At 36.8% G+C, this 23,137-nt stretch overlaps 1 protein-coding gene across 1 annotated transcript in view; it reads right to left on the bottom strand.

Moving 5' to 3' along the window:
* LOC118843733 (CUB and sushi domain-containing protein 1-like) overlaps positions 1–23,137 on the bottom strand; it is a 2,679,416-nt gene that overhangs the window by 35,943 nt on the left and 2,620,336 nt on the right. The window contains 7 exon segments of the mRNA XM_036751485.1: positions 335–446; positions 4,973–5,046; positions 6,738–6,911; positions 7,455–7,628; positions 8,230–8,409; positions 9,147–9,323; positions 21,041–21,223. Coding sequence (XP_036607380.1) covers positions 335–446; positions 4,973–5,046; positions 6,738–6,911; positions 7,455–7,628; positions 8,230–8,409; positions 9,147–9,323; positions 21,041–21,223 — 1,074 coding nt within the window.

The following is a 23,137-nucleotide window of genomic DNA, read 5'->3' on the forward strand; positions in this document are numbered from 1 at the left end:
GTTTGTGTTTGTGTGTGTGTGTGTGTGTGTGTGTTTAAGATCCTCATATTCTGAACACCTACCACAATGCCTTGTACAAGTAGATGTTTGATAGATACTTGCCAAACTGAATTGAACAATAAGAGACACACACACAAAATAATAGCAATGTGCAGATATTATACTTGCCTTGGCAATAAACAGTTATAGGAATTAGTCTATTTAATATACCTTCCCTTGATATATGGGGAAAAATACAACAGTTGTACTATACTATTCTAGATGTACAACTTATTGTACTTATAATTCCACTAAATGTAGATAGCTGCTTTTTAATAACACAAATCCTACTTACGAATGCATTCAGTCTGTATGCCACTCCATGTTAAATTAGCAAGGCAAGAGCGTGTTGTAGAGCCCTGAATGTGGTAACCCTTTCTGCATCGGAAAAAGACAGTGCTTCCAACCTAAAAGAAAGCCAAAGAAAAGTCTCAAAGAAAAAAATGAATTTAACAAAGACAATTAACACTTGAATGCTAATCAACAGTGACATATTAGATATGACACATTATATATCATTTGTACAATGATATATATTATATATACAATGACGATTGTAAACATTTACTACCTAAGCCACTATCAGATTTGTTCCTCTGGGGTTTTGTGAACATTATGGACTGCCACATTTTAATACTGTTAAATGGGAATGCATGTAGAGGTTAGAAATCAGGATGGGGAAGGGATTAGAGATCACGTTACTAGGGGATCAGTTGAAAGACCTTGAGATATTTAGCCTGGAGTAGATAGAGGGCATGAGATCATGATAGTTGTCTTCAAATACCTAAATAAATCCTTATAGGGTTTATGTGTCTCAAGCAAGCGAGTCCTTGAATAAGTATAAACCCACATTAATAGCTATATCTGACAGTAGATAAGCAATCTGCAAGAAGGTAAAGCATAAATTAGGCTATTTCACTGCTTACGAAAAATACTCATGAATCTTGTAATAAGGAAGGCCTCAACATCAATAGATAAGATGAGATATCAGATCATTACACTGATGCTACTGTATCAAGAGATTTGTAATTAAAGAAAATTAATTAAAATTCCATATCAGGCTACTTACTATCTGTACAATCATGAGCAAATCTATTCGCATCTCTGGACTTTAGTTTCCTTACGTATCTAATGGAGGTAATGATACATATAGCTCATAGGGCTGTTCTGGGGCTCAAATGCAATCATGAATATTAAACTCTCAGTGAACTTGAAAGAGTAGTTTAGTGGCAAGAGTATTGGATTTGGACTCATAGTACCTAGCTTTGATTCCTGGTCCTGCTATTTCTCACCTATGAAGTCTCTTCTAGCTATAAATTTATGACCCTAAGGTTATGTAAATAAATCAGTCAGTATTATTTCCTCATTACTTACACTGATTGTTGTTTATTCTTGTTCTCATATTGTTTTACAGAAAACATTGTGCCATATATGATTGCTAGAAATATTTTACTATTACAAGAAACAGACTATGGAAGAAATAATGAAAGAAATGATGATTACGATGACCTTTTGAAAAAACACTCCTAGCAACTACTATATTCAGCAAGCAGTTTTCAATGAGACTGCATGATTTCACCCCAGATTTGTTTCCAAAATCAGATACAAAGGGGCTAAATGGGATTCCGACAATGTCAGTGGCTCTATGGGGAAACTTCCTGCTTTAAGAGGAAACATTAATCTGAATGCGGTCTCCATGGTAAGCAGATTTTAGTCACTAATTAATACATTAGTTATGTTTGCTATCTCTAACAGGCTGGTAATTAATAGATAATAATAATGGGAAAGCAAAAAAAGAAATGTTACTTCTTATGAAAACGAAGTGGGTAGCTGAAGACTCCACCTGGCCAGGAGACATACTGACAGGAAGCCCATGCTTTTTCTATCATTTTCTACCATTGAATCTCGAAAGTCTCCTTCCATTACTTCTATTTCTCCCTCAGCCTACTTCTTCTTTTTATCTTAGAATCATTTTATCTTAGAATCAACTTCTTCCCCACATTTTCTTCCCCCTCAGTCTCTTTTTGACTTCTTACATGAAAGTTTCTGAGCTCACTCTTCCCCCTAACATCCTACCCCATACATCTTCCCTGCTGCCTAAGCCATGGGACCTCAGAGCCACTAAGAGAAGCACTGTAATGGAAAGAGTACTGGACTTGGAGTCAGGGAAAACATGGGTTCAAGGCCTGATTTTTACATTCACTTGCTATGTGACCCTGGGCAAGTCATTGAACATTTCTGAGCTGCAGCTTCCTTGTGTATACAATGGGAATAGTAATATTCCCAGAGTAGTTGTTAAAGACAAAATAAAAGCCTTTCCCCAGTAATTAGTGAAAATCTTTAATTCTTATTACCTTCAATATTTCTTGGCTCTGATAAGGAAACCTTCTGCCTTACCTAGCTGGGAACCAGGACAAAATGCCATATCCTGTGATCTACTAACCATAGTCTCACCGTCCACTCATATTCACCCCATTAGAAACTGAGATTTTGCTCCTGAATACATCCTTATCTGATAGGTGAATCTTTTTATTTTTCATTTCTAGCCAGGAACCAATCCACTAAAACCTCTTCCTTGTCAGGTCTCTGACTTGGTACCTTTTCCCCCTTCCCAGTCTCAGCACCCCTTTCCAGAATTCTTTTATATATTGTTTTCCTCCATTAGAATGTAAGCTCCTTGAGGGCAGGGACTTTTGTTAGCTTTCATATGTATTCCCAGCACTTAACACAGTGCCTGATATAGTACGTGCTTAATAAATATTTTAGGTAGCTTGCTGTTTGTTTCTCTGTTGAGCTATCTAAAAGGTTAAGTGTGATGACACAAAAGAGTGCTTGATATTACTACAGCAGGGTGAATACATGTTCCTGGAATTCGAACTTAGAAATCTGAATATATTTTCCTATACTTATATGTGTGGTTAGGTTCTATAGTATGAATTGCATGGTACTAAGCTTTAGGTACATAAATAGTAGATATTAATATTACGATCGACTGATAATTGGGATGAATAAGCTTTTGTGGATAGTCTTGTGAGCCCAACCACCATGTAGTCAATTCAACTCACATTTATTAAACACTTATGTACAAGACACTGTGCTTGGTATCAGGGATGTAGCTGCTGTACTTTAGAAGTTGAAGATCTAATCTACTTTTCTTTCTATGAGAAAATGCATCCTGAGTTTCAAACAACCATTTTGCAAACAAATGGGGAACCTTAGGGAAGCACACATATGTGTGCACATTTACATTCACACACATTTACACACACATGTATAAATGTGTGTGTTTATGTGCACGTGTGTGTGTATATGGGTGTGAGTATAGATACAAATATATCACAGTACAAACTTCTACCCTTTCATCTCTTCTTCTGCCTCCCTGTTCCAAGAGTATTATTTTCACTTTACTCCTCTCTTCTTTTCTAGTCCTTCCTCAGACTCTGGCTTCACTTTCCTCTATTTATAGTTTTGATGCTATAGATAAACTATTCCTCTATATGCATTCCTCAGCTCAGTTCAACTCCACTCAGGCCTAAGTTCACTGTGGGCTTTGGATCTCCCAGATGGCAAACGTCAGAGCCAGAATTCCAGCTAATTTCCCCGGCTTCCATGCTCAGTGTTGCTCATCCTGCACCTGCTACTGCCTGTAGTAGATTCTGCCTTTATTGGACTCTATCCTTTCCCTAACAGGTAAGAGTTTTGAGAAGGAAAAAAATAGCATCTGGAATCCTTATAGCCAGAGTTTACCTGCTTGAACTGTTGACCTTCTGTTTTCTTATCCTTCACTTCACCTTCTTACATATGATACTATTCTCTCTTGATTCATGCCTTACCTGGATAGCTGTTCTTTTCTTATCTTAGCATAACAGTCATTGTTTCCTAAGACTCTCCAGTCCTGTCCTCTCTTTTCCTCTTCTCTCTCTTCTCTTCTCCTGTCTCTATCTGTTTCCTCTACCCTCATCAATGGACATTAAATTTACCATCTCTGTGCAGATGACTCCCATATCTACGTATTTAGCCTTTACCTGTATCTTGAACTTCGTTTATATCTATCACATTACTGTCTACTGAATATCTCTACTTGAATGTGCCCTAAGTATCTCAAATGAAACATGTCTCAAGAATTTATTATTCTTTTCCTAAACTTTACTAGCTTCCTTATTTCTTTTGAGGCCACCATCATTTTTCTAATCACCTACATTCACAACTTTGGAGTCATCTAAGCTCTTCCTTCTCTTTGGGCCCAGATTCAATAAATTGCTAATCTAATCAATATTACTTAATTACTTCTCTCACATTTGTTTCCTTCTTTACATTGAAACTACCACCAATCTAGTTCAGTACCTCATTACCCCTCAAAATGTCCACTGCAACAACTTTTTCACTGGTTTCCATGTTTCTAACCTTTCCTCTTTTCAATCCATCCTCTATATAACTGTCAAATTTATATCTTTATAAACCCTGAATTCCCACCAAACTAGCCTATATACATTTTCTCTGGAATGATATTTTATCTTTTACTTTCATACCTTTGCACAAGTTGTTCCCTGTGATTGAAATGTTCTCTTTACTCAAATCTGGTTCTTGGAATCCTTGGGTCTTTCAAAGAACTAGCTCAAGTGCCAGCTCTTATACAAGATTTTTCCTGTTATTCTCAGTAATCAGTATCCTAATTCCCTCCTCCCAAATACCTTGTATGTATTTGATATTTATCTGTATAATTGTTATTTTTTCCAAACAGAATGCAATCTCTTTGAGGGTGGGGGCATTTCGTTTTATTCTTTGTATCCTTAGCACAGTGGTAGAACATAGTAGGCACTTAACAAATGCTGATTCAATTATCCTGATTAAGTATATTTTGACTGCCAAGTCATTCTTAAATCGGGGCAAACCAAAATAAAAAAAAAATATATATATATATATATGTATATACCTCATAACCTCTAGAGCTGTTCTGCATTCCAAAATGTGGGGTACCAGGATCTGTACAGGTATTGTGAGCTGGATCTGAAATTCAGAGTTGAAAAATACCATCAAATACAGTTATTAGATGTGAAAAGGAATTCTCTTTTCTAAAATTGCTTTATAAGTTTTAACAAATTCTCCTTTTGCCAGTTTATAATATAATTATTTTTTACTGAAAAGTACTTCTCACGAGAGAAAAAAAAATAATTCAAGTAAAATTAAGGCAAAACTATGTTCATCCTTTCTTTAAACTTCACTCATTACTTAGTACTATTTTGTCAGACTGTAAATTGCTTGTCTGCATTGAAGAGTTATTTTAATTACTCATACGGCTTTGAGGGGAAGAAATTCATATCTTAGCACAAAGTAATATGCAAACCATAAGGAAGGCATGGTCTAGCCTCACTCTATTCATTCTTTCTATGCTGAGCCATAATTTAGTGATTCTTAGAATATTAGTATTATTATACTTCAATATTTTAATGGAGTCATGATCTCACCAATATTGTTATTTACTTCAATGGTGCACCTAGATATACTTTTCTATCCAGTGACTTTTTTTCCCCACATACTTCCATTAATCCTCTATAATGGGAAATCTTCATGTATAGATAATCTCGATGAACAGTTTAGTAATTTGTAAAACTAATTACTCTGCTGTTATATTTAGTAGGGCTGAATTATGGGTCCCTTTATATAGACCCTGATTATAATCTGAATACCATTTATGTTTCCCTCCTCATTCTTCCTCAAGACTTCATAAATGATAACAGGGAAAATACTAAAGGTTTCAGGACTGAAGCAGATGGGAACCCAACATGTGACATTTTCCCCAAATGTAGCACTTGAGCAATCAAAAGACCTTTCAGCTTCATCATTACTTATACTCTACAGCTGCTAATGGGAAAATGGAAGAGAAAAAGTCTTTGAAAAAAATCATCAACTAGCCTCTTGGGGAAAAACAAATTCAGCCCCGACATACTTATAACAGCAACAATTAAAACCAAGTGATAGCAAATGCTTCTAACTTTAGAAAAAACTAGTTCTTCAATGAGGTTATTTCTGCTGTAGAAAAAAATTATTATTATTTTTATAAAGGTGATACTCTTCAATGGCTGATAACATCCAAGATCTCTAAGTGTTAACTAGAGAAGTGTATGTTGTAATTTACTAGTGGTAATAAAAATATATATATAAGACCTAAATATGTAAATAGACTAACAAATCAAGGATAAGGGAGGGTTCACTTATTGCAAAAGCAAAGACAATTTGTTTTAATACATTTAAAAGTTATAATTATTAACATCACCTTGTGTGGTATGGAAAAAAGGTGAGTGAGTGTTTGAGAAGCACGAGGTAGGGGAAGTAAAAATGGCTGAGAAGAGGGACATTCTGATTCTTTAGCTGTGTATCTTCCTCCCTGAGGGTGCTCTTTAGATTCTAGATGACGAACAATAAGGAGGGGATGGGGAGAGGAAGGACCTAGAAAGTGAGGACAACGTAGCAAGATAATCAGTGGGTCCTTATGTTCCCCAACCTGGTTTAACCTTATAATCCTAATCCTAATCCTAATCAAAATAGTAATAGTATCCTGACACCAGTATCTTGATGCCAGAGAAAACCACCCATGAGACCAAGGGACTATAACACAATATAACTAATGATTAAACTTAATCTGATGTGATACATGGCATTTCTTCATCATAAAATTATTTATATTAATTCATTATTACCAATACAAGTGGGCTGTATTCCACTCCAAGTGCCATCTGCTTGGCAGATTCTTCTTGAAGAGCCTATCAATATAAAAGGAGATTTGCACTGGAAGGAGACTTCAGATCTATAGATGAAGCTTTTTCCACTAATCCTCCCCTCAGCAGGAGTGCCAGGATCACCACAAAATACAGCTAGTGGACAAAAAACAAAAACAAAAAACAGGTAAGTGGGGAAAGCACTTGGGGAATTAAAACACAATTTAAGCATGTTAATTTGTAGCTTAATGTTAACCATTAAGCTACAAACATTAGTCTATAGTTCATTTAACCCTAACAGACTAGAATGGGACCAGAAGAACACTAACACTAGAAACCATAGCTTAAATTGGACTGCCTAATTTACCTTTGGTTAGGTAAATATAGCTCACAAAATTAAATGTAAGCTTTACATGTTCCTGCTTTTCACAAAAGGCTATAGAAGGTGTCGTTTATATCCTAATTGAAAGATCTCCCATACCCCATTTGTAAACATCTAATATTCTACTACCATTTGCAAAAGGGCACTGAATTAGTACTCAAGCAACAGAGCACTGAATCCTGCACCGGTGAGAAAAGTGCCTCTCGATATAGGGACATGATGGAAGGACTTGGGAGTCATATATTTGTAGTATAGATTGACAGTTTCATGCAGAAGACACTGGGTGAAATTAAGACGCGCTTTCCTAAATAACTTACGCAGGCACTGTGGAACGTCACCTCTCCACACTCCCCGTCCTTCACACGAAAGAATTGCTGAATTGGAAAGCTGATAGCCCTCAGCACAACTATAACTTATGCTGGCCCCCCAGCGGTAATCCGTTCCTTCCACTTTTCCATATTGGACTTGAGGGGGCTGACCACACATTACAGCTATTTCAAGAAGACAAATAACTTTCAGTGTTACATAGGCTCTATCACATATAAAACATTCAAATTACTTCCCATTCTAATTCAAACTCATGTGACACTTAATGTATATCTAAATAATAGCAACTAAGGAAATGTTAAAAATCAGTGCTGGTTAACTATTAGGTGAGTCCTTATTACTTTTAAGAGAAGAATTACCTACATTTAGGAATACCTCAAATACATGCATGTGGGCGGGCACACGCACACACATGCACACACACACGCACCCTTGGAAGACCATATCCTCCCTTGCAGAGAGGACTCTGAGATAGTAGAGTTTCTAAGCAAAAAACCAGAAGGATTTGAAGGATTGTGGGTAAGAAGGGCTTTTATTTCTATTGAAAGTTTCATCAATAGCATTTACTTTTGCCATGCCACTACCATACACCTTTATCTGGTTGATTTATTCTTTGTAAATAAAATAATAATAATTGGATAGACAGTTAAAGATGCAAACTGTTACTGTTACAGCTTTATCAGTGACACACTATAAATGATAATGAAAAAGTTCCATTGGGAGCTATTATTTGTATAACTTTGTAAAAGTTAAAAAAATACAGACCTTTGCAGACAGGTTTACTCTGATTCCAAGTGCTCTCTTTTGTGCATCGGATTATGGAAGCACTAGCAGGTTCCATCAGATATCCTGGATTACACTGATAGCTCACAGTTTTATTAAAGGTAAAGTCATTTCCAAACTGAATGCCATTTGCCAAGGTACCTGGATCTCCACAACTTATAACTATAAAGGGATACAAAAAGCAACTTTTTGCATGTCTTTTTTAAACCAAAATTATTTGAAACTTTTATTAAGTAAGTACGGTCTATTTTCAGATTATTTCCTTTGAAGTGCTACGAAAAGTGGGAAAACAGTAATATATACATATGTGTGTATGTGTATATGTATGTATGGATATAAATATAGATATAGGTAGAGATGGTAGAGATAGAGAGAGATAGATTTGAGAGTTAGGACTAGGCCTATACTTTCTCTGAGTGTTTCTTCACTATTGTTGGCAGATTGTACTTTAAGCCTGGATCTATGTCCTTGTCCATTCTCTGTTGTAAGAACTATCATGCCCACACACAGTAGCTAATTGAGGTTATAGCTGCCACAGGCAGTGGCCACAATTCAGTGTTTTGCTCCATGAAGAACTAAGTTGTCTGTATAAGGAGGAATCTGGGGCATTCATCTCATTAATGTAACACTCTCAATAACTGACCCAGCTCACCACAAAAACTTTGGGGATACACTTACAATTTTTTAAAAATTTTTTAAAAAGATGCAAGATCTTAAACTGGTTAATGAATAAAAGTTTTTGAATTAAAAAAGAAGTTTTTTTCTCGTCTATTCCACCCTTCCACTTAAGGAATGAAACAATGGAGGAAATTCTATGAAAGTCAATAGCCATTTTATTAAACAGCCATTTATTAAAGTTCATCATAATATTGTTAAGACTGCTAGGTTAAGGGCCTCACCTGTACAGTCAGGAGCAGTGCCAGTCCAAGTCCCATTGGCTGTGCAATGGCGAGTTGTCAGCCCTGAAGTCTTGTAACCTTCCCAACAAGCATAGATCACTGAGCTGGAGAAGAGTATTCCATCACTGTTTATTATCATGCCATTGGCAGGGGTGCCAGGATTTCCACAAGACACAGCTATCAGAGAAACAGGACACTCAAAATTAGTGAACTTATTACTGATACTGGGACTTTAATAGACCATGTTTTCATTCTCAACCCCCCAGCAGCATGATTACAATGGGGACCTGAAATGTATGTAAGGATTGGAACCTCATTGTCATTCAGGAATTGCACATGTAAAAATTAGGTGTTTTCATATTATAATTCCTGAACTGCATTTTTGAAAGAAAATTAAAAATAGGAAAGAGGAAATGTACTTTTTTGAGATTAAAATGAAAGGTTATAAGATAATTATTTTATATATTAAAGCTAACTTTATTACTACGGTAGGAAGAACACTGAATTTAGAGTTAGAGTACCTAGGTTCAAATCATATACTAATATATATTACCTATCTTTGTGAATTTGGGCTAATCCCTTAAAACTGTGGGCCCCAGTTTCCTCATCTGCAAAATCAGAGGGCTGGATTACGTGGCCCCTTTAGGGCCCTCCCAGCTAAAATCTGTAATTCTATTGAGTAGAAATAAAATATAACAAATGTAAGGACACAGGCATTTTTTAAAAATACATCATGCCATATTGTAGAAACTATTTGTTGTCCTTGGATTAGAGATACCTGCAGCTTTTTCTAAATGGTTACTTTAACCCTGCTGCTTTCGAGCAAAGAGAAAATTTAACAATTTAACACTTAACAATTGTTAAAATGTCTGGTCAGCTCCTCTTTGCCACTCTTGAACAGTAAAACTTTTCCTACCCCAATAATCACCCCTATCAAATGGAGAAGGAAATGGCAAACCACTCCAGTACCTTTGCTAAGAAAACCCCAAAAGGGGTCACAAAGAATTGGACATGACTGAAAAATGGCTAAACAGCAACAACAACGATCAGCTGAATGGCAAATATTCTCCCCCAAACTCCCCTTTAATCCACGTTTGATTTCCCCTTCCTTTATCTCTCCTATGAAAGATGTTAACTTCTGTATGCTGGATTGCCACAGAATACTGCTAAGTGGATCTGAAAGGTTATGGAAAGCAAATCCATCCCCTAGGAAGTTGAAGTTGCTAATGCTGAGTAATTTTTCCAAGCACATTATCTTTTATTAAATTTTTTTTTTGGTTTAGTAACTCAAGTTATTTGACCTCTATTTAGTAGATCCAGCTAGTGGGTGAGATTTTCCTTGGGCTCTCCAGAAACTCAGGCTGACAAATTGCCTCACAATACTATTGAATATAATTCAATTCAACAAAGACGCATTAAGTCTTTATTATGTTCCAGCCACTGTGTAAAAACTAAACAGTTCCTCAATGGGCTTACATTCTGCTATTATTATTAGCAAAAGTATAACTTTCTTAATGAAAGAGATGGGTTTCTGAAAACCTGAATATCAATTAGACCATATATATATATATATATAGATAGATAGATAGATAGATAGATAGATATAGATAGATAGATAGATAGATAGGCAGATAGATATTTGGAGAGAGGAAGGCAGGGCAATTGGGGTTCAGTGACTTGCTCAAGGTCATACAGTTAGTATGTCAAGTGTGAGGCCAGATTTGGACTCAGGTCCTACTGACTCCAGGGCTGGTGCTCTACTCACTGCGCCACCTAGCCATCCCTCAATTAGACCATATTTTAAATGTACCAGGGGTATTTGCTATTTATTTGCTATTGTTCAGTTGTATCTGACTCAATATGATCCCACTTGGGGTTTTCTTGTCAAAGATACTGGAGTGGCATGCCACTTTCTTCTCCAGGTCATTTTACAGATGAGAAAACTGAAGCAAAGAGGATTAAGTGACTTGCCCGAGGTCACACAGAATGTCTGAAATCAGATTTGAATTAAGATAGATAAGTCTTTCTGATTTCAGGTCCTGCACTCAATTCACTGCACCACCTAGCTGCCCTATTTGTTATTTATAGGAACCTAAAACCATAGTATTTAGAACTGGAAGGGACCTTAGAGATTATCTAGTTCAGGGGTAGAGAACCTATAGCCACGAGGCCACATGTGGCTTTATAAGGGGATTTGTTCAGTAAAGTCTGGATTCAAAAGGCCACACTTGTGGACCTGGAGGGCCACATGTGGTCTGGAGGCTGCAGATTCCCCACCCCCAATCTAGTTCAACTCTTTCATACATTAGGTAACTAAGATCCAGAGAAGTCAACTCAATTCACCATTAAGTGCCTATTACATGTAAGAACTATGCTAGACAATGGGGATGTGAAAGTAGAAGAGAAAGAGAACAAAGCATTTACATAGTACCTACTGTATGCCAGGCATATAGTATTAAGTGCTTGTTACAAATATCACCTCATTTGATCCTCACAAAAACCCTGGGGGTAGGTGCTGTTACATTCCCCACTATGGTTGAGGAAACTGAGGCAGAAGGTTGGTAGGATGTTCGCGTGTGTGTGTGTGTGTGTGTGTGTGTGTGTGTGTGGTGTGTGTGTGTGTATGTGCACGCATGTGATTTGCCCAGGGTCATACAGCTAGTAAATATTTGAGACTGGATTTGAACTCGGATCTATCTGATTACAAACCCTGCCCTCTATCTACCTTGCCCTTTTGTACAACATAATAGTCCATTTCCTCAAGATTTTTATATTCTACCTTATGCATGCGTGGATAAGCAAATAACAATATAATCTGAGGTGGAAGGAATCAAGACACACTTTCCGTAGGTGGTGGCACTGGAGTTGAACTTTGTTAAGGAGACTAACAGTGTAGAAGTTATATGTGTGCTCCTGCAAGAATATGGAGGTAAGAGGAGGAATGCCGACTTAAGTCACTTGCCCATTTTCACATAGGTAGTGGGCAAAAGAGTCAGGATTCCCACTCACATTCTCGTGACTACAAACGTAGTGTTCTTTCCATTCCCCCACCTTCCCAATTCTGTTGTTTTGCTTTGCTTTTCTTAAATAAACGTCAACAATTGCATCTTAGTTTTGAAACCCATTTTGTGTGTTGGGTTTTTTAAAAGCGAAGTCCTTTTTATATATAATGAAACAAACATATTTTGATGGTATCTCCAACAGTGAGATTATTACAACTGTTTGATGTGCTTTTCAGACTGTTTACAATGATGCACTCAATACTTCTCTAGAAGGATTTAGAGATTAGCCAGAAATTTTCTGCTGGACCAGAATAGCACAGTCTCTCTATTTTAAGGTGTTAGCTGCTATGAAGATAAAAGATATGCCAGGTATAGACCCCATGTCTTCTGAGTCCCTTCTGTGTCTGTCTTATATTATATGTAAAGAAGCAGTTAGATGGCTCGGTGGATAAAGTGCTAGACTTTGAGCCAGGAAGTCTTAAGTTCAAAACAGGTCTCAGATACTTACCAGCTCTGTGACCCTGGGCAAGTCACTGTTTGCCTCAGTTTCCTCAAATATAAAATATAGATAATAATAGCATCTTTCTCCCAAGATTGTTGTGAGGATCAAATGAGATAATAGTTGTAAAATGCTTAGCACAGTATCTGGCACATTTTTGTTTTGTTTTCAGTTGTGTATAATTCTTCATGACCCCACTCGGAATTTTTTTTTGGTAAAGATACTGGAGCAGTTTGCCATTTCCTTCTCCAGCTCATTTTACAGATGAGGAAACTGAGGCAAACAGGGTTAAGTGACTTGCTCAAGATCACATAGCTAGTAAGTGTCTGAGACCAGATTTGAACTCAGGAAGATGAATCTAGCTGACTACAGGCCCAGCACTCTATCCACTACAGCACCTAGCTGCAGATAATAAGAACTATGCAAATGTTAGCTATTAGCTATTAACACCTACTTCCCAGAGTTATGTGGCTCTAAGACAATATTTATAAAGTGCTGAGCACAGTGGCTGGCACACAGTAGGTGCTATATAAATGTTAGCTGGTGTTGTTGTTGATATTGTTTGTATTCTGACCAGTGATATTTTTTAAATTAATAAATAAATCCCTGGTTTCTCTTAAGGCAAAATCACAGTAGGTGCTCTATGGTCAGTTAATCCTTACAGATTAATTCTAAAATACTGATTTAATTCTATTTTTTCTATATGGTCTTAGCCAGGTAAATCCAAATCTCTCCCCCCTCCCCACTCTTTCTCTCAAAAGCTTTAACAGCCAGTGCAATTAAAAAGAAAAAAAAATCCAAGAAAAAGGTCCCCAAACAATTTATCAGGATGATCTATCTGTTTTATATTTCCCTTTTGACCTCTGTTGGATAGTACTCACTTAACATTCAATGCCCAGGGCAATGATTTTAATATGATTTACCAATTTAATTGAATAGGCTTTTATTAAGCTCCAATTATTTCTCTGGTTATACTAAGTGGAGAGGATATAAAGACAAAAAGAAAAAAACAACTTAAATAGCTCCCTCTTTCAAGCAGATTACATTCTACTGGGCAGGCAACATGTACACCAATAAGTAAATACAAAATATAAATGAAATAAATACAAAAGGGGGTGAGAAGTAGAGTCTAACGACACAGGAAACAAGCTAAGTTCCCCTCTAGGAAGTCACTGGAGCCAAACCTTGAGCGGAGCAAGGAGCAACAGGCAAAGTTAGGGATGGAGAACATTCCACAGACAGTCTTTAAATAGGCATGGAGGTGGGAAATCAGAATGTTGGCAAGTTTAGTTGGAGGTATAATGAGTCTGCAAAGGTAGTTTGAAGGTTTTTTGGTTTTCCCCTCTAGAAAAATTGTCACAAAATAAAATGCTAAATCTGCAAAATATATGGACAGCACCAGATGAAGAGACAGAAGATTCTATTTCTAGTTCTGCCTCTTTTTCCAATTAAGTTGTATGGATTTGGGCAAGTAATTTAACCTCTCTGTGTCAAAGTTAATTCCTTTGTAAAATAATTGGAATTGGATTAAAAAATTCTAACATACTTAAACTCCTATTTAATATGCAATGCCTGAAGGATAATCCAGCTACAAGCATTTATTAAGTGACTAGTGTCTTCCAAGCATTGTGGTAAGCACTAAAACAAAAATGAGTCTCTGAACTCAAGGAAATGACATTCTTTGGGGGATAAAAACAGTTACAGATGTGCATATAGCTCCTTATTGGCAAGGGAGTTGAGGGAAACCATAGTGTTTCCTAGCTAGAGAAAACAACTGAAGGATCAGAGGAGGTGGAAGTCACGCAGGACCAGCAAAACCCAGGGACTTCTGAGCCCCTCATAGAAGAAAGAGGATGAAGTGGGTGTAGTCATGCCAAATACCAGTGGCCAGCTGACTGAAAATAAAAAGAGTTACTACCTTTAACTGCAAATAATCATGAGGAGTTGAAGCCAGGTGTGGTTCACTGATTTGCTTAAAGACTGAATTGCCTACATAGGATTTTCCAGATTCCCTGACTGCTATTCCTTTTTCACTTCCTCCTCCCCACCCACCTCATCACTTCCTGGTAAGAGGTCATCATCTGGCTTCTATAGTTCCCTGATTTCTTTAAACTGTATACACAATATACATTTTTATCAAAGGTTTTGTCTCTATATGCTAAAGATGAAAGACTATTTATTTTAAATGAATAAACCATACAAAAGGGTGAAAAGGGAATCCATTAACCAGATGTTTTTAACCATTTTTTTAAAATCATGAACCTCTTTGGCATTCTGGTGAAATCCCAGACTTAACAAATCTGTTCTAGTTTTTTGCCCTCTTCTACTGTATCACCCCTCAATAATTATCTGCTCTCTTTCTTTTCTCTAGCATGAACCCCAGCATCAAACTATATTAAGCTTCGGTACTCTCTTAGAGAGTCCTTTTTTCCCATTCTTTTCTGAATTTCCTATTGTTCTAATCTAATAGGTGAGGCCTGGAAAAAGAACCTCTTTGTGATCAATATTTATCTGGTTCAAACGTATTAGATCAAGACATAATCTCTGGTTCCCTTTTTCAGGCATAGAAGAATGTAAAGGTCCATCACATCTTTCTCCCAACCATTCATTTAATAAATGTAAGAGGAAAAGAAAAATATATAATTTAACAATACCTTGCCCCCCAACCTCCCAGAACATTATATTTGAATGCAAGGTGGCGTGAACATAAATTACTATACAAGATGGTGGGGGGGGTGATGATAAAAGTTGCTTACAAAATGCTCTAGGACAATTTGAAAAAGGAGAGGGCATGGCAAGAACAGTAACAATGTAAGTTCTCTCTTACTCCTTGCTCCCTCAAAAAAACTTCTTTACCACATCTACCACCCCAACACTAGTCCTCTATAACTGGGGCAAGGTAAGAAGTATGGACTGACTGTGGTAAGGAACATGGCATGGGGTCCTAGGAAGTAGAAGAAGGTGGTACATATCATTAAAGAGAAATGAGAGTTTTCATTCTTCATGATAAAAGGGAACTCTTTAGAGGGAGTCTAGAATTGTTTATATTCAACAGCTGTAAACAGAAGGAAACCAAAGCCTGTTTTTATTTATATGGCATTATGACAAACTTTAAGATGATGGCAGATGCATCTTTTTTTGTCTAATTTAAGAATCTTAAAGTACTCATATTAATGGTCACAAGAATGTAGACATTTTCTGGTTAAACATTGGACTTGTTTGAAAGATGACAGCACTAGGTAATTAATAGTTAACCTATGCAATTAAGGTCAAATGATGCAGTTATTTTTATATAATTTCATGAGATATATAAGAAAATAAAAGGCAGATAATGAGCCTATGATTGAAAGACTACCTCATTAAAAAGTGTGCAATTAAAATGGTTTAAGTGGGGGAAAAAGTTTATTAGAAATATAAATTAGCAGATGTTAAAGGACATTTTTAAAAGCTTTTCTCTTGTGGCCCATCAACTGTGGGGTCTTTTGTTTTGTTTAGTTTTAACAATAACTGTACATTCTCTGAAAGTTTCCATCATTGTTTAGTTTTCTTGATAGACTCAGTAGAGGTTCTATAATATCAGGAACCAGAACTTGGCTGAGAACATGAAACTATGGCTAATCTTTTTTTTTAATAGCCCAAAGTTACTATCAGCATTTTTTTTTTCTTTTTGGTAAAGCTGCCTATAGGCCCTATATCCTTAGCCATGAGTAATGTTTCAACAAACCCAAGAAAAAAAAAACAGAGAAAGCTGGGAGTTATTATCATTTGTTTCCAAATAGATGATGGAGATAATTGCAAAAAGTATCATTGAATGTACACAGAATTTTATATACATATATGCATACATATAATTATATATAATAAAATGTTCCTTTGCCACCATTCTTCATTTTAGTAGGAAAGAAGTAGTTAAGTACTTCTTAAAAGCAAGCCAAGACATTAACTCTGGTTTCTTTTCTCTCTAAGAGTTATGCTGATTGTCTCAGGGAACTCTCATAACAGCCATACTGTGATGGTATTGCATCTTTCCTGGTAATTATACACTGCAACTATGGTGTCTGTGTGTGTTGGGGGTTGGGTGAGGGAAAAAGAATAGAATCACATGCTTATTCTCCATGCTGGAGATGAACCTTCATTCTCCCATTTATTACCTGTGTGGCCATGGGTAGGTCACTTTAATTCTATGGGCCTCAGATACCTCATCTTTAAAATGAGGTTAGACTAGATGACCACTAATCTATGATTCTAGGTTCAGTGTTCTTTCCTGAATCAGTCTACATCCCATGACTACTTCTGTTTGTGACTGTCTCTCCGTCTATTCTAGGTTTTCTCATGTAATGGTTTCTAAAAAAATTAGCTTGGCATAATCAGCAAAAAAGCATATGACTGCTACATGGGTAACTGTAGCCAAAGACATGCTGGGCTAAAAATAGTTACACAGTCAGTGTGGTTGCAAAGAAAAAACTGGGAACTGGAGTCAGAAAAGGTGGATTCAAATTTTTACTCTTACTTATTGCATGTATGATCTTGGGCAAATACGTTCATCTCCTTGACCATCAGTTTCCTCAATTATAAGATGAGAGGACTGGAAAAGATTATCTTTCAGGTTCTTTCCAGCATGAAATCTCATGAACCTATGAACCCCTATGAAATGTATTACTTGGGGGTATTGTTTATATTTCTGTCACCAACTAAAACATTCTTCTCCTTAGCTTATTACAGTCATTATTCATTCATTGACCAAATATTTATTGAGTGTGAATTTTTATTAATTATTTATAAACATATTTTACTTTCCCTACTAAGGTATAAGTCTCTTGAGAGGGAGTGTATTAGAAATATAAACGGATTTTGAGTTTGAGAAGCTGAATTTTGAATCCTGGTTCTATTACTTAATGCCTGAGTTGGAATCCTGGTTCTACAATTTACTACCAGCTTGACCTTGTGCTCAAGGTCACTTGACATGGCTTAGACAGGGTGGCCACTGTGAGGCCCCTTAAATTCTCAAATTCTGTGACTTTTTTGATCTGCATAGGATTATAACATCATAACTTTATAGAAGAAAGTTATCTTAATGGCCATTTAGTCTAATCCCCTTATTTTACAAGAAGTTGAGACTTAAAGAAGGTAAGCAAATTGCCTATGGGCATATGTGTGTTAAGTGGCAGACAGTGGATTTAAATATGAGCCTTATGACTTCAAATCCAGTGATCTTTCTACTCTACCAAAATGCCTCACATGACCTTAAACAAGTTATTTACACTCTTTTGGTCTCAATCTACTCATCTATAAAATGTGAGGGTTGCACTAAATGGACTCAGTAATATATAACAAAGTAATATCTGGGGAGGAGGAAACTAACCCATAAGGAAATTAAGTAGAAAGTGACAATTCAGCTAAATCTTAAAGGAAGCAAGTGATTTTTTGAGGCAAAAGTGGAAAAAAAATGTAATGCTTTCCAGTTATGGCGGGTAGCCTTTGCAAAAGCAATGGAAGGGATGGAAAGTTATGAACAAGTAACAGCAAGGAGGACGGTTTGGCTATACCAAATCATGTGTGAAAGAGAGCGGTATCTAATAAGCCGGGAAAGGTAGGATGCATCCAAATTATGAATAGCTTCAACTGCTAAACAGAGGCATTTGTACTTTGCATTAATGGCAATTGGGAACCACTGGAGTTTCCTGAGCAAAGGGAGTGAAGTGGTTAGACTTGTGCTTTAGGAATATCAGTTTGGCAGTCATATGAAAGAATCATTTGAAAAGCGAAAGACCGAAGGCAGAAAGAACCAGTAGGAAGCTACTATAAGAGCACAAATAAAAGGTGTTGTAAACCTGAATTAGGGTGACAGTTGTGTGAGCAGAAAGTAGTGGACAAAAGCAAGAGATATTGCAGAGGTATTGTCAACAGGACTAGGAACTTATTAGATAATCAGGGTGAGGGGTGCAGGAGAAGGAAGAGTCAAGGGTGACTCTAAGGCTATGAAGTCAGGTGACTAGGAAACTATGATGACAACAGGACATCCAGCAAGAAACGTTTAAAGAACAATTGGCAATTTGAGACTTGAGCTCAAGAGAAAGACTAATACTGGATATATAGACCTGGAAGTTATCTAAATAGTGATGACAGTTGAACTCACAGCAGCTGATGAGATAACCAAGAAAGACAGTAGAGAGAGAACAGGACCCAGGGTGGAGCCTAAGATACAGCCACACAGAGAAGCTGAGAAATGGATGGTAATTCAGTGAGTAAGACTTAGAATGACTAGCCAGACAGAGAGAAGGAAGGAAGGAAGGAAGAGAGGAAAGAAGGAAGGAAGGAAGGAAGGAAGGAAAAGTAGGCATTTATTTAATGCCTACTATGTTCCAGGCACTCTACACAATGAAACAGTTTCAGTATTCAAGGAGTACAGGTTATGATAAGGGATTTTGAGGAGTGGAGAGAGGGAGTTAAGAGAGCTTCAGGAGAATGGTCTTAGTATTCTTAGTGAAGTCTTCTGAAAGTTTTACAGTATCCTTTTAAATTTCTCAATTTGGGACAAAACTACTTGCTATTTTTAAAAAGTACTTTGCATGAACTACATAAGGCAGATTACTGAGTGACATGCAATTAAATTCTCTTATTCAAATGAGTGAATATATTGATGCTTTGTAAGACTGGCATTCACAGTGTTCTATCACAGTCCTAAAGGAATGAGATTCCATGGGAACACATTACTCATCCACAGTGGCTTTAATTCTTGCCTACTTTTAAATTCACAAAATTAAATTATTTGGGGATCTCCTAATATAGCAAGTGATGTCCCAAGCTCTTAAACTAGAATGAATAATATACTTAGGTATCTCAGATCACTATGTAACTGACAACACATATCCACATCCATTAAGGTTCAAGCTGGGCTTCAAAATCCTTCAGCCAGAAAATAAAAATGGCCTTTCCACTGGGAAATTTTCATTTTAGCAGTTCTTTGAAAAAGATTTTTTTTTCTCTCTTCAACATGCTTTGCACAGCATTTCAATATCTAAAGAATAATAACTTCAGTTTTCTACAGTCATACTCTTGTCTAAGTCTATTCCTCATTTCTTTTCTTCAGGATGTTGTCCAGATATCTGATTTTTATCATATGAGGCAAAATGATACCATGGGAAACACATATGGCATGGAGTTAAAGAGCCAAGATTCAAATGCTAGCTAAAGCCTCAATTATCTACATAAACTTGAGGTTCACTTTGCTCGTCTATAAAATGAAGAAGCTGAACTGAATGACATCTAAGGTCCCTTCCAGTTCTAGATCTACACATCTTAATAATTCTTCTGATTTGGGCACCCTTCCCCCCTACTTTATATGCGATTCATTGTCATTCATTCATTGGTTATCTGACATGTAGAATGCCAATTTTAATGGAAATGTAAATGCCTATCTTAACCTTCTTTTACTTCTTGAAGGTTACTGGTAGAATTCTAATGATTTTATTTTGTTGGAAGCAATCTATGTAACAGATATAAGCTTGTGGCTCACAAACTAGTCAATATTGACAAATAAACTTACGAAAGGAAATAATCAACTGAGGAGCAATAAGTTCTTAGTGCCTTCCTTAGTAACTGTCCACATAGCACAAACGATTGTAAAGTAGAAGCCTACAAAGAGGCAAAAGTCTTCAAGGGAAAGGGCAATGGAGTGGATTCATGAGATTGGAGTGATCTTAAGCAAATTAACTCTTCTCTATGTTCCCAATGTGCCTAATTATAGGGAAGTCATGATAGCTGTCTCAATAAGTTTGAGTTGCTGCATGAAATAGAGATTAAACTTGTTCTCCTTGGCTCCAGAGAGCAGAACTAGTAGCAATAGGTGGTTGGTTAGGAGGAAATTCCTAAAACTATAGCTATCCAGTATGAGAATGCACTTCCCCCTAATGAAGTTTTTAAGCAAAAAGTGGATCACCACTTGGCTGATTTCTAGCCTCACACATAGTAGGTGCTTAGTCAAAGTTTTCAAATTTAAGATAGCTAATAATCTTATGTCTCACTTTGGTTCTTGGGGTTGAAAGGATAATGGTCTGTAATTATCTCCTCAAGGAAGCTTGCATTTCCTTTGCTTTCACTTACCACCACCCACTCCTCCAAAGTGACCACATACTTAGGCAAATTAAAAGCAATTCATTCACAGAAAAGGTTTGGAGCCATTTTTTTTAAAAAATCATGATTATTAACTGCTAAAGGACAGAGACCATGTTCTACATTGTGCTTTGTATACTTTAAGAAACTCCATGATTGCCATAATTGAATACTATTTTATGATGCCATACTTGAAAACTGTCACATCAATTACAAATAAAAATCCCAAGAGATAGGATCACAGAGTCATCAGGCATAGAACTACTGAAAGGGCTACTTACCCTCACACACTGGCTGTACTCCAGACCAAGACCCATTGAGCAAGCATGTTCTCTCAGGAGAGCCTCTCAACTGGTAACCCATTTCACAGGAAAAACGGAGAAGACTTTTAACCTTGAATTCCTCCCCAAGCCTAGAGCCATGAGCTGGTATTCCTGGATCATCACAAAACCCTGGATTATTTCCTATTGAACAAAAACAGGCAAAAAGAGTAAAGTCCTGATGAAATAACTTTTAAAAATGACCCATTTTTATGTTCTATAAGTAGAAAAGAAGGGAAAAAACTGTAGCAAAAGAAGAGAATAAAATGGGACTGACTAAATTCATTTAACAATAGCCAGTTTTGATTTGAAGCAATGGCTGATTGAGAAACAAGGGATCTTAAAACCAGTGGTAAACTGAGAAATGACTATAATAATAAGTGGTGCAGTAGGAAGTCAGGAAGTCACATGTTCAAATCAATTTTCTGACATAAAACTATGTGCCCATGGGCAAATCATTTCCCCTCCACAAACCTAAACCTTCCTCTATACAATGGATAGTAAGATTTGTAGTAACTATCTCACAGAGTCATTGTCAGGCTCAAAGCAAATAATATATAATGTATTTTATGAAACTTAAAATGATTTATAATTGTCAACTACTATTATTTTTAACTTTATTTTTAGTCTTTCCTCCACTACAATTTCCTCAGATCCATTCTCATGGCTTAGAATCAACCCTGGGTTTTTGAAGGCTATGTCAGCAGATCACAAATTCTAACAGGTCTTGCCAAACTAGCAAGGCTTGGATCTGGTGGTAGATTATCTTTTGTCTGAGGACTATACTAGCCAAGTATGGAAAGCCTCATCACTAGAAGATTGGTTACTAGGAAAACAAAAACAAAAACATTTTCTTTGCCCCACCCCTGCCTTCCAAGAGCATCTACTAAAAGTGCAGCCTTGTTACAATCAACAACATCTGCAGAAGTGGCTACACCAGATAATCCATAGCTCACTGGAGCGTGTATAGTAAAGGCCTTTAAATTTGCTAAGACCGTGTAAGTGTTTCCTTGTTGTCTCCTCACCACCCTCACCACCACCACCGCTACCACCACCACCACCACACACACACATAGCAAAGAGATGTCACTTTGTGGCTCAAAGGGACACAGAAAAAATTGTCCCCCAATGCTTCTCTAAGACAGATTGGGCAGATAGATATCTATATCAGTATGTACATATGCATATTTTTATATACATATATGTATATCTGCCCCATTAAATGTTGTTGGTCCAGAGGATGTGATTTTTAGATTCAATTTAACTTCAGGTCTTTGTTCCTTACTAGACAAGAGGAGGACCCTAAGCTCTATATCCAAGGCTTAACTCCCTTCCCACCAAACACTAGTTCCGCAATGAACACACATAGCACTTAGCTATGAAACCCATTTATCTAAATCAGTAGAAAAATAGAAGTCAGAGAAAGTACAACATATCAGAATATATACTGGACAATACAGAGTGAAAGAGCTCTCCCTCTGGGAGTGAGATGACTCTGCTCAACCAAGAGAGACAGTCTTAGATCCCACCGAAAAGGGAATTCCCCAAAGTCTCTAATGTAGCAAGCTGGAGATAGAGACATACTGGAGACTGCCAGCTTCTCTCATTTTGGCTTTTTTCTGGAGTCTTTTCTTTCAGCAACCTGAAATATGGTTAGCATCTTCCATTTTCTCTTTGGAAGGGGGAAGCTCCCCCCACACAAAGAGACTGGAGAGACTCTCAAGCTCAAAGAGACTCCAAAAAATAAACCACCTTAAACTAGCAGAAAAAAAAAACTTGAGCTATTTAACTCTTGACAATTCTGCCCTGATCCTCATTGAGCAATAAGGAGATAGTCCTATACCAACTGGCTTTGGGACTGTGGTTACACTTGCATGGTTATTTTAAGCAGCTTATTTCAGAATCTTCCTTCCCTATTCATATCTAAAGCTTATTTAGGAAGCATAGAAGCATCCTAGAAAGCTGATAAATAGTGTGAATAGTTGATCATATTGAACGATAAGAATAATATTTCTATCCAAATGTTCAAAGAGATGAGATGAAATAAGAGATCTTTAG

This window comes from Trichosurus vulpecula, chromosome 3 (assembly GCF_011100635.1).
Source record: "Trichosurus vulpecula isolate mTriVul1 chromosome 3, mTriVul1.pri, whole genome shotgun sequence".
Lineage (NCBI taxonomy): Eukaryota > Metazoa > Chordata > Mammalia > Diprotodontia > Phalangeridae > Trichosurus > Trichosurus vulpecula.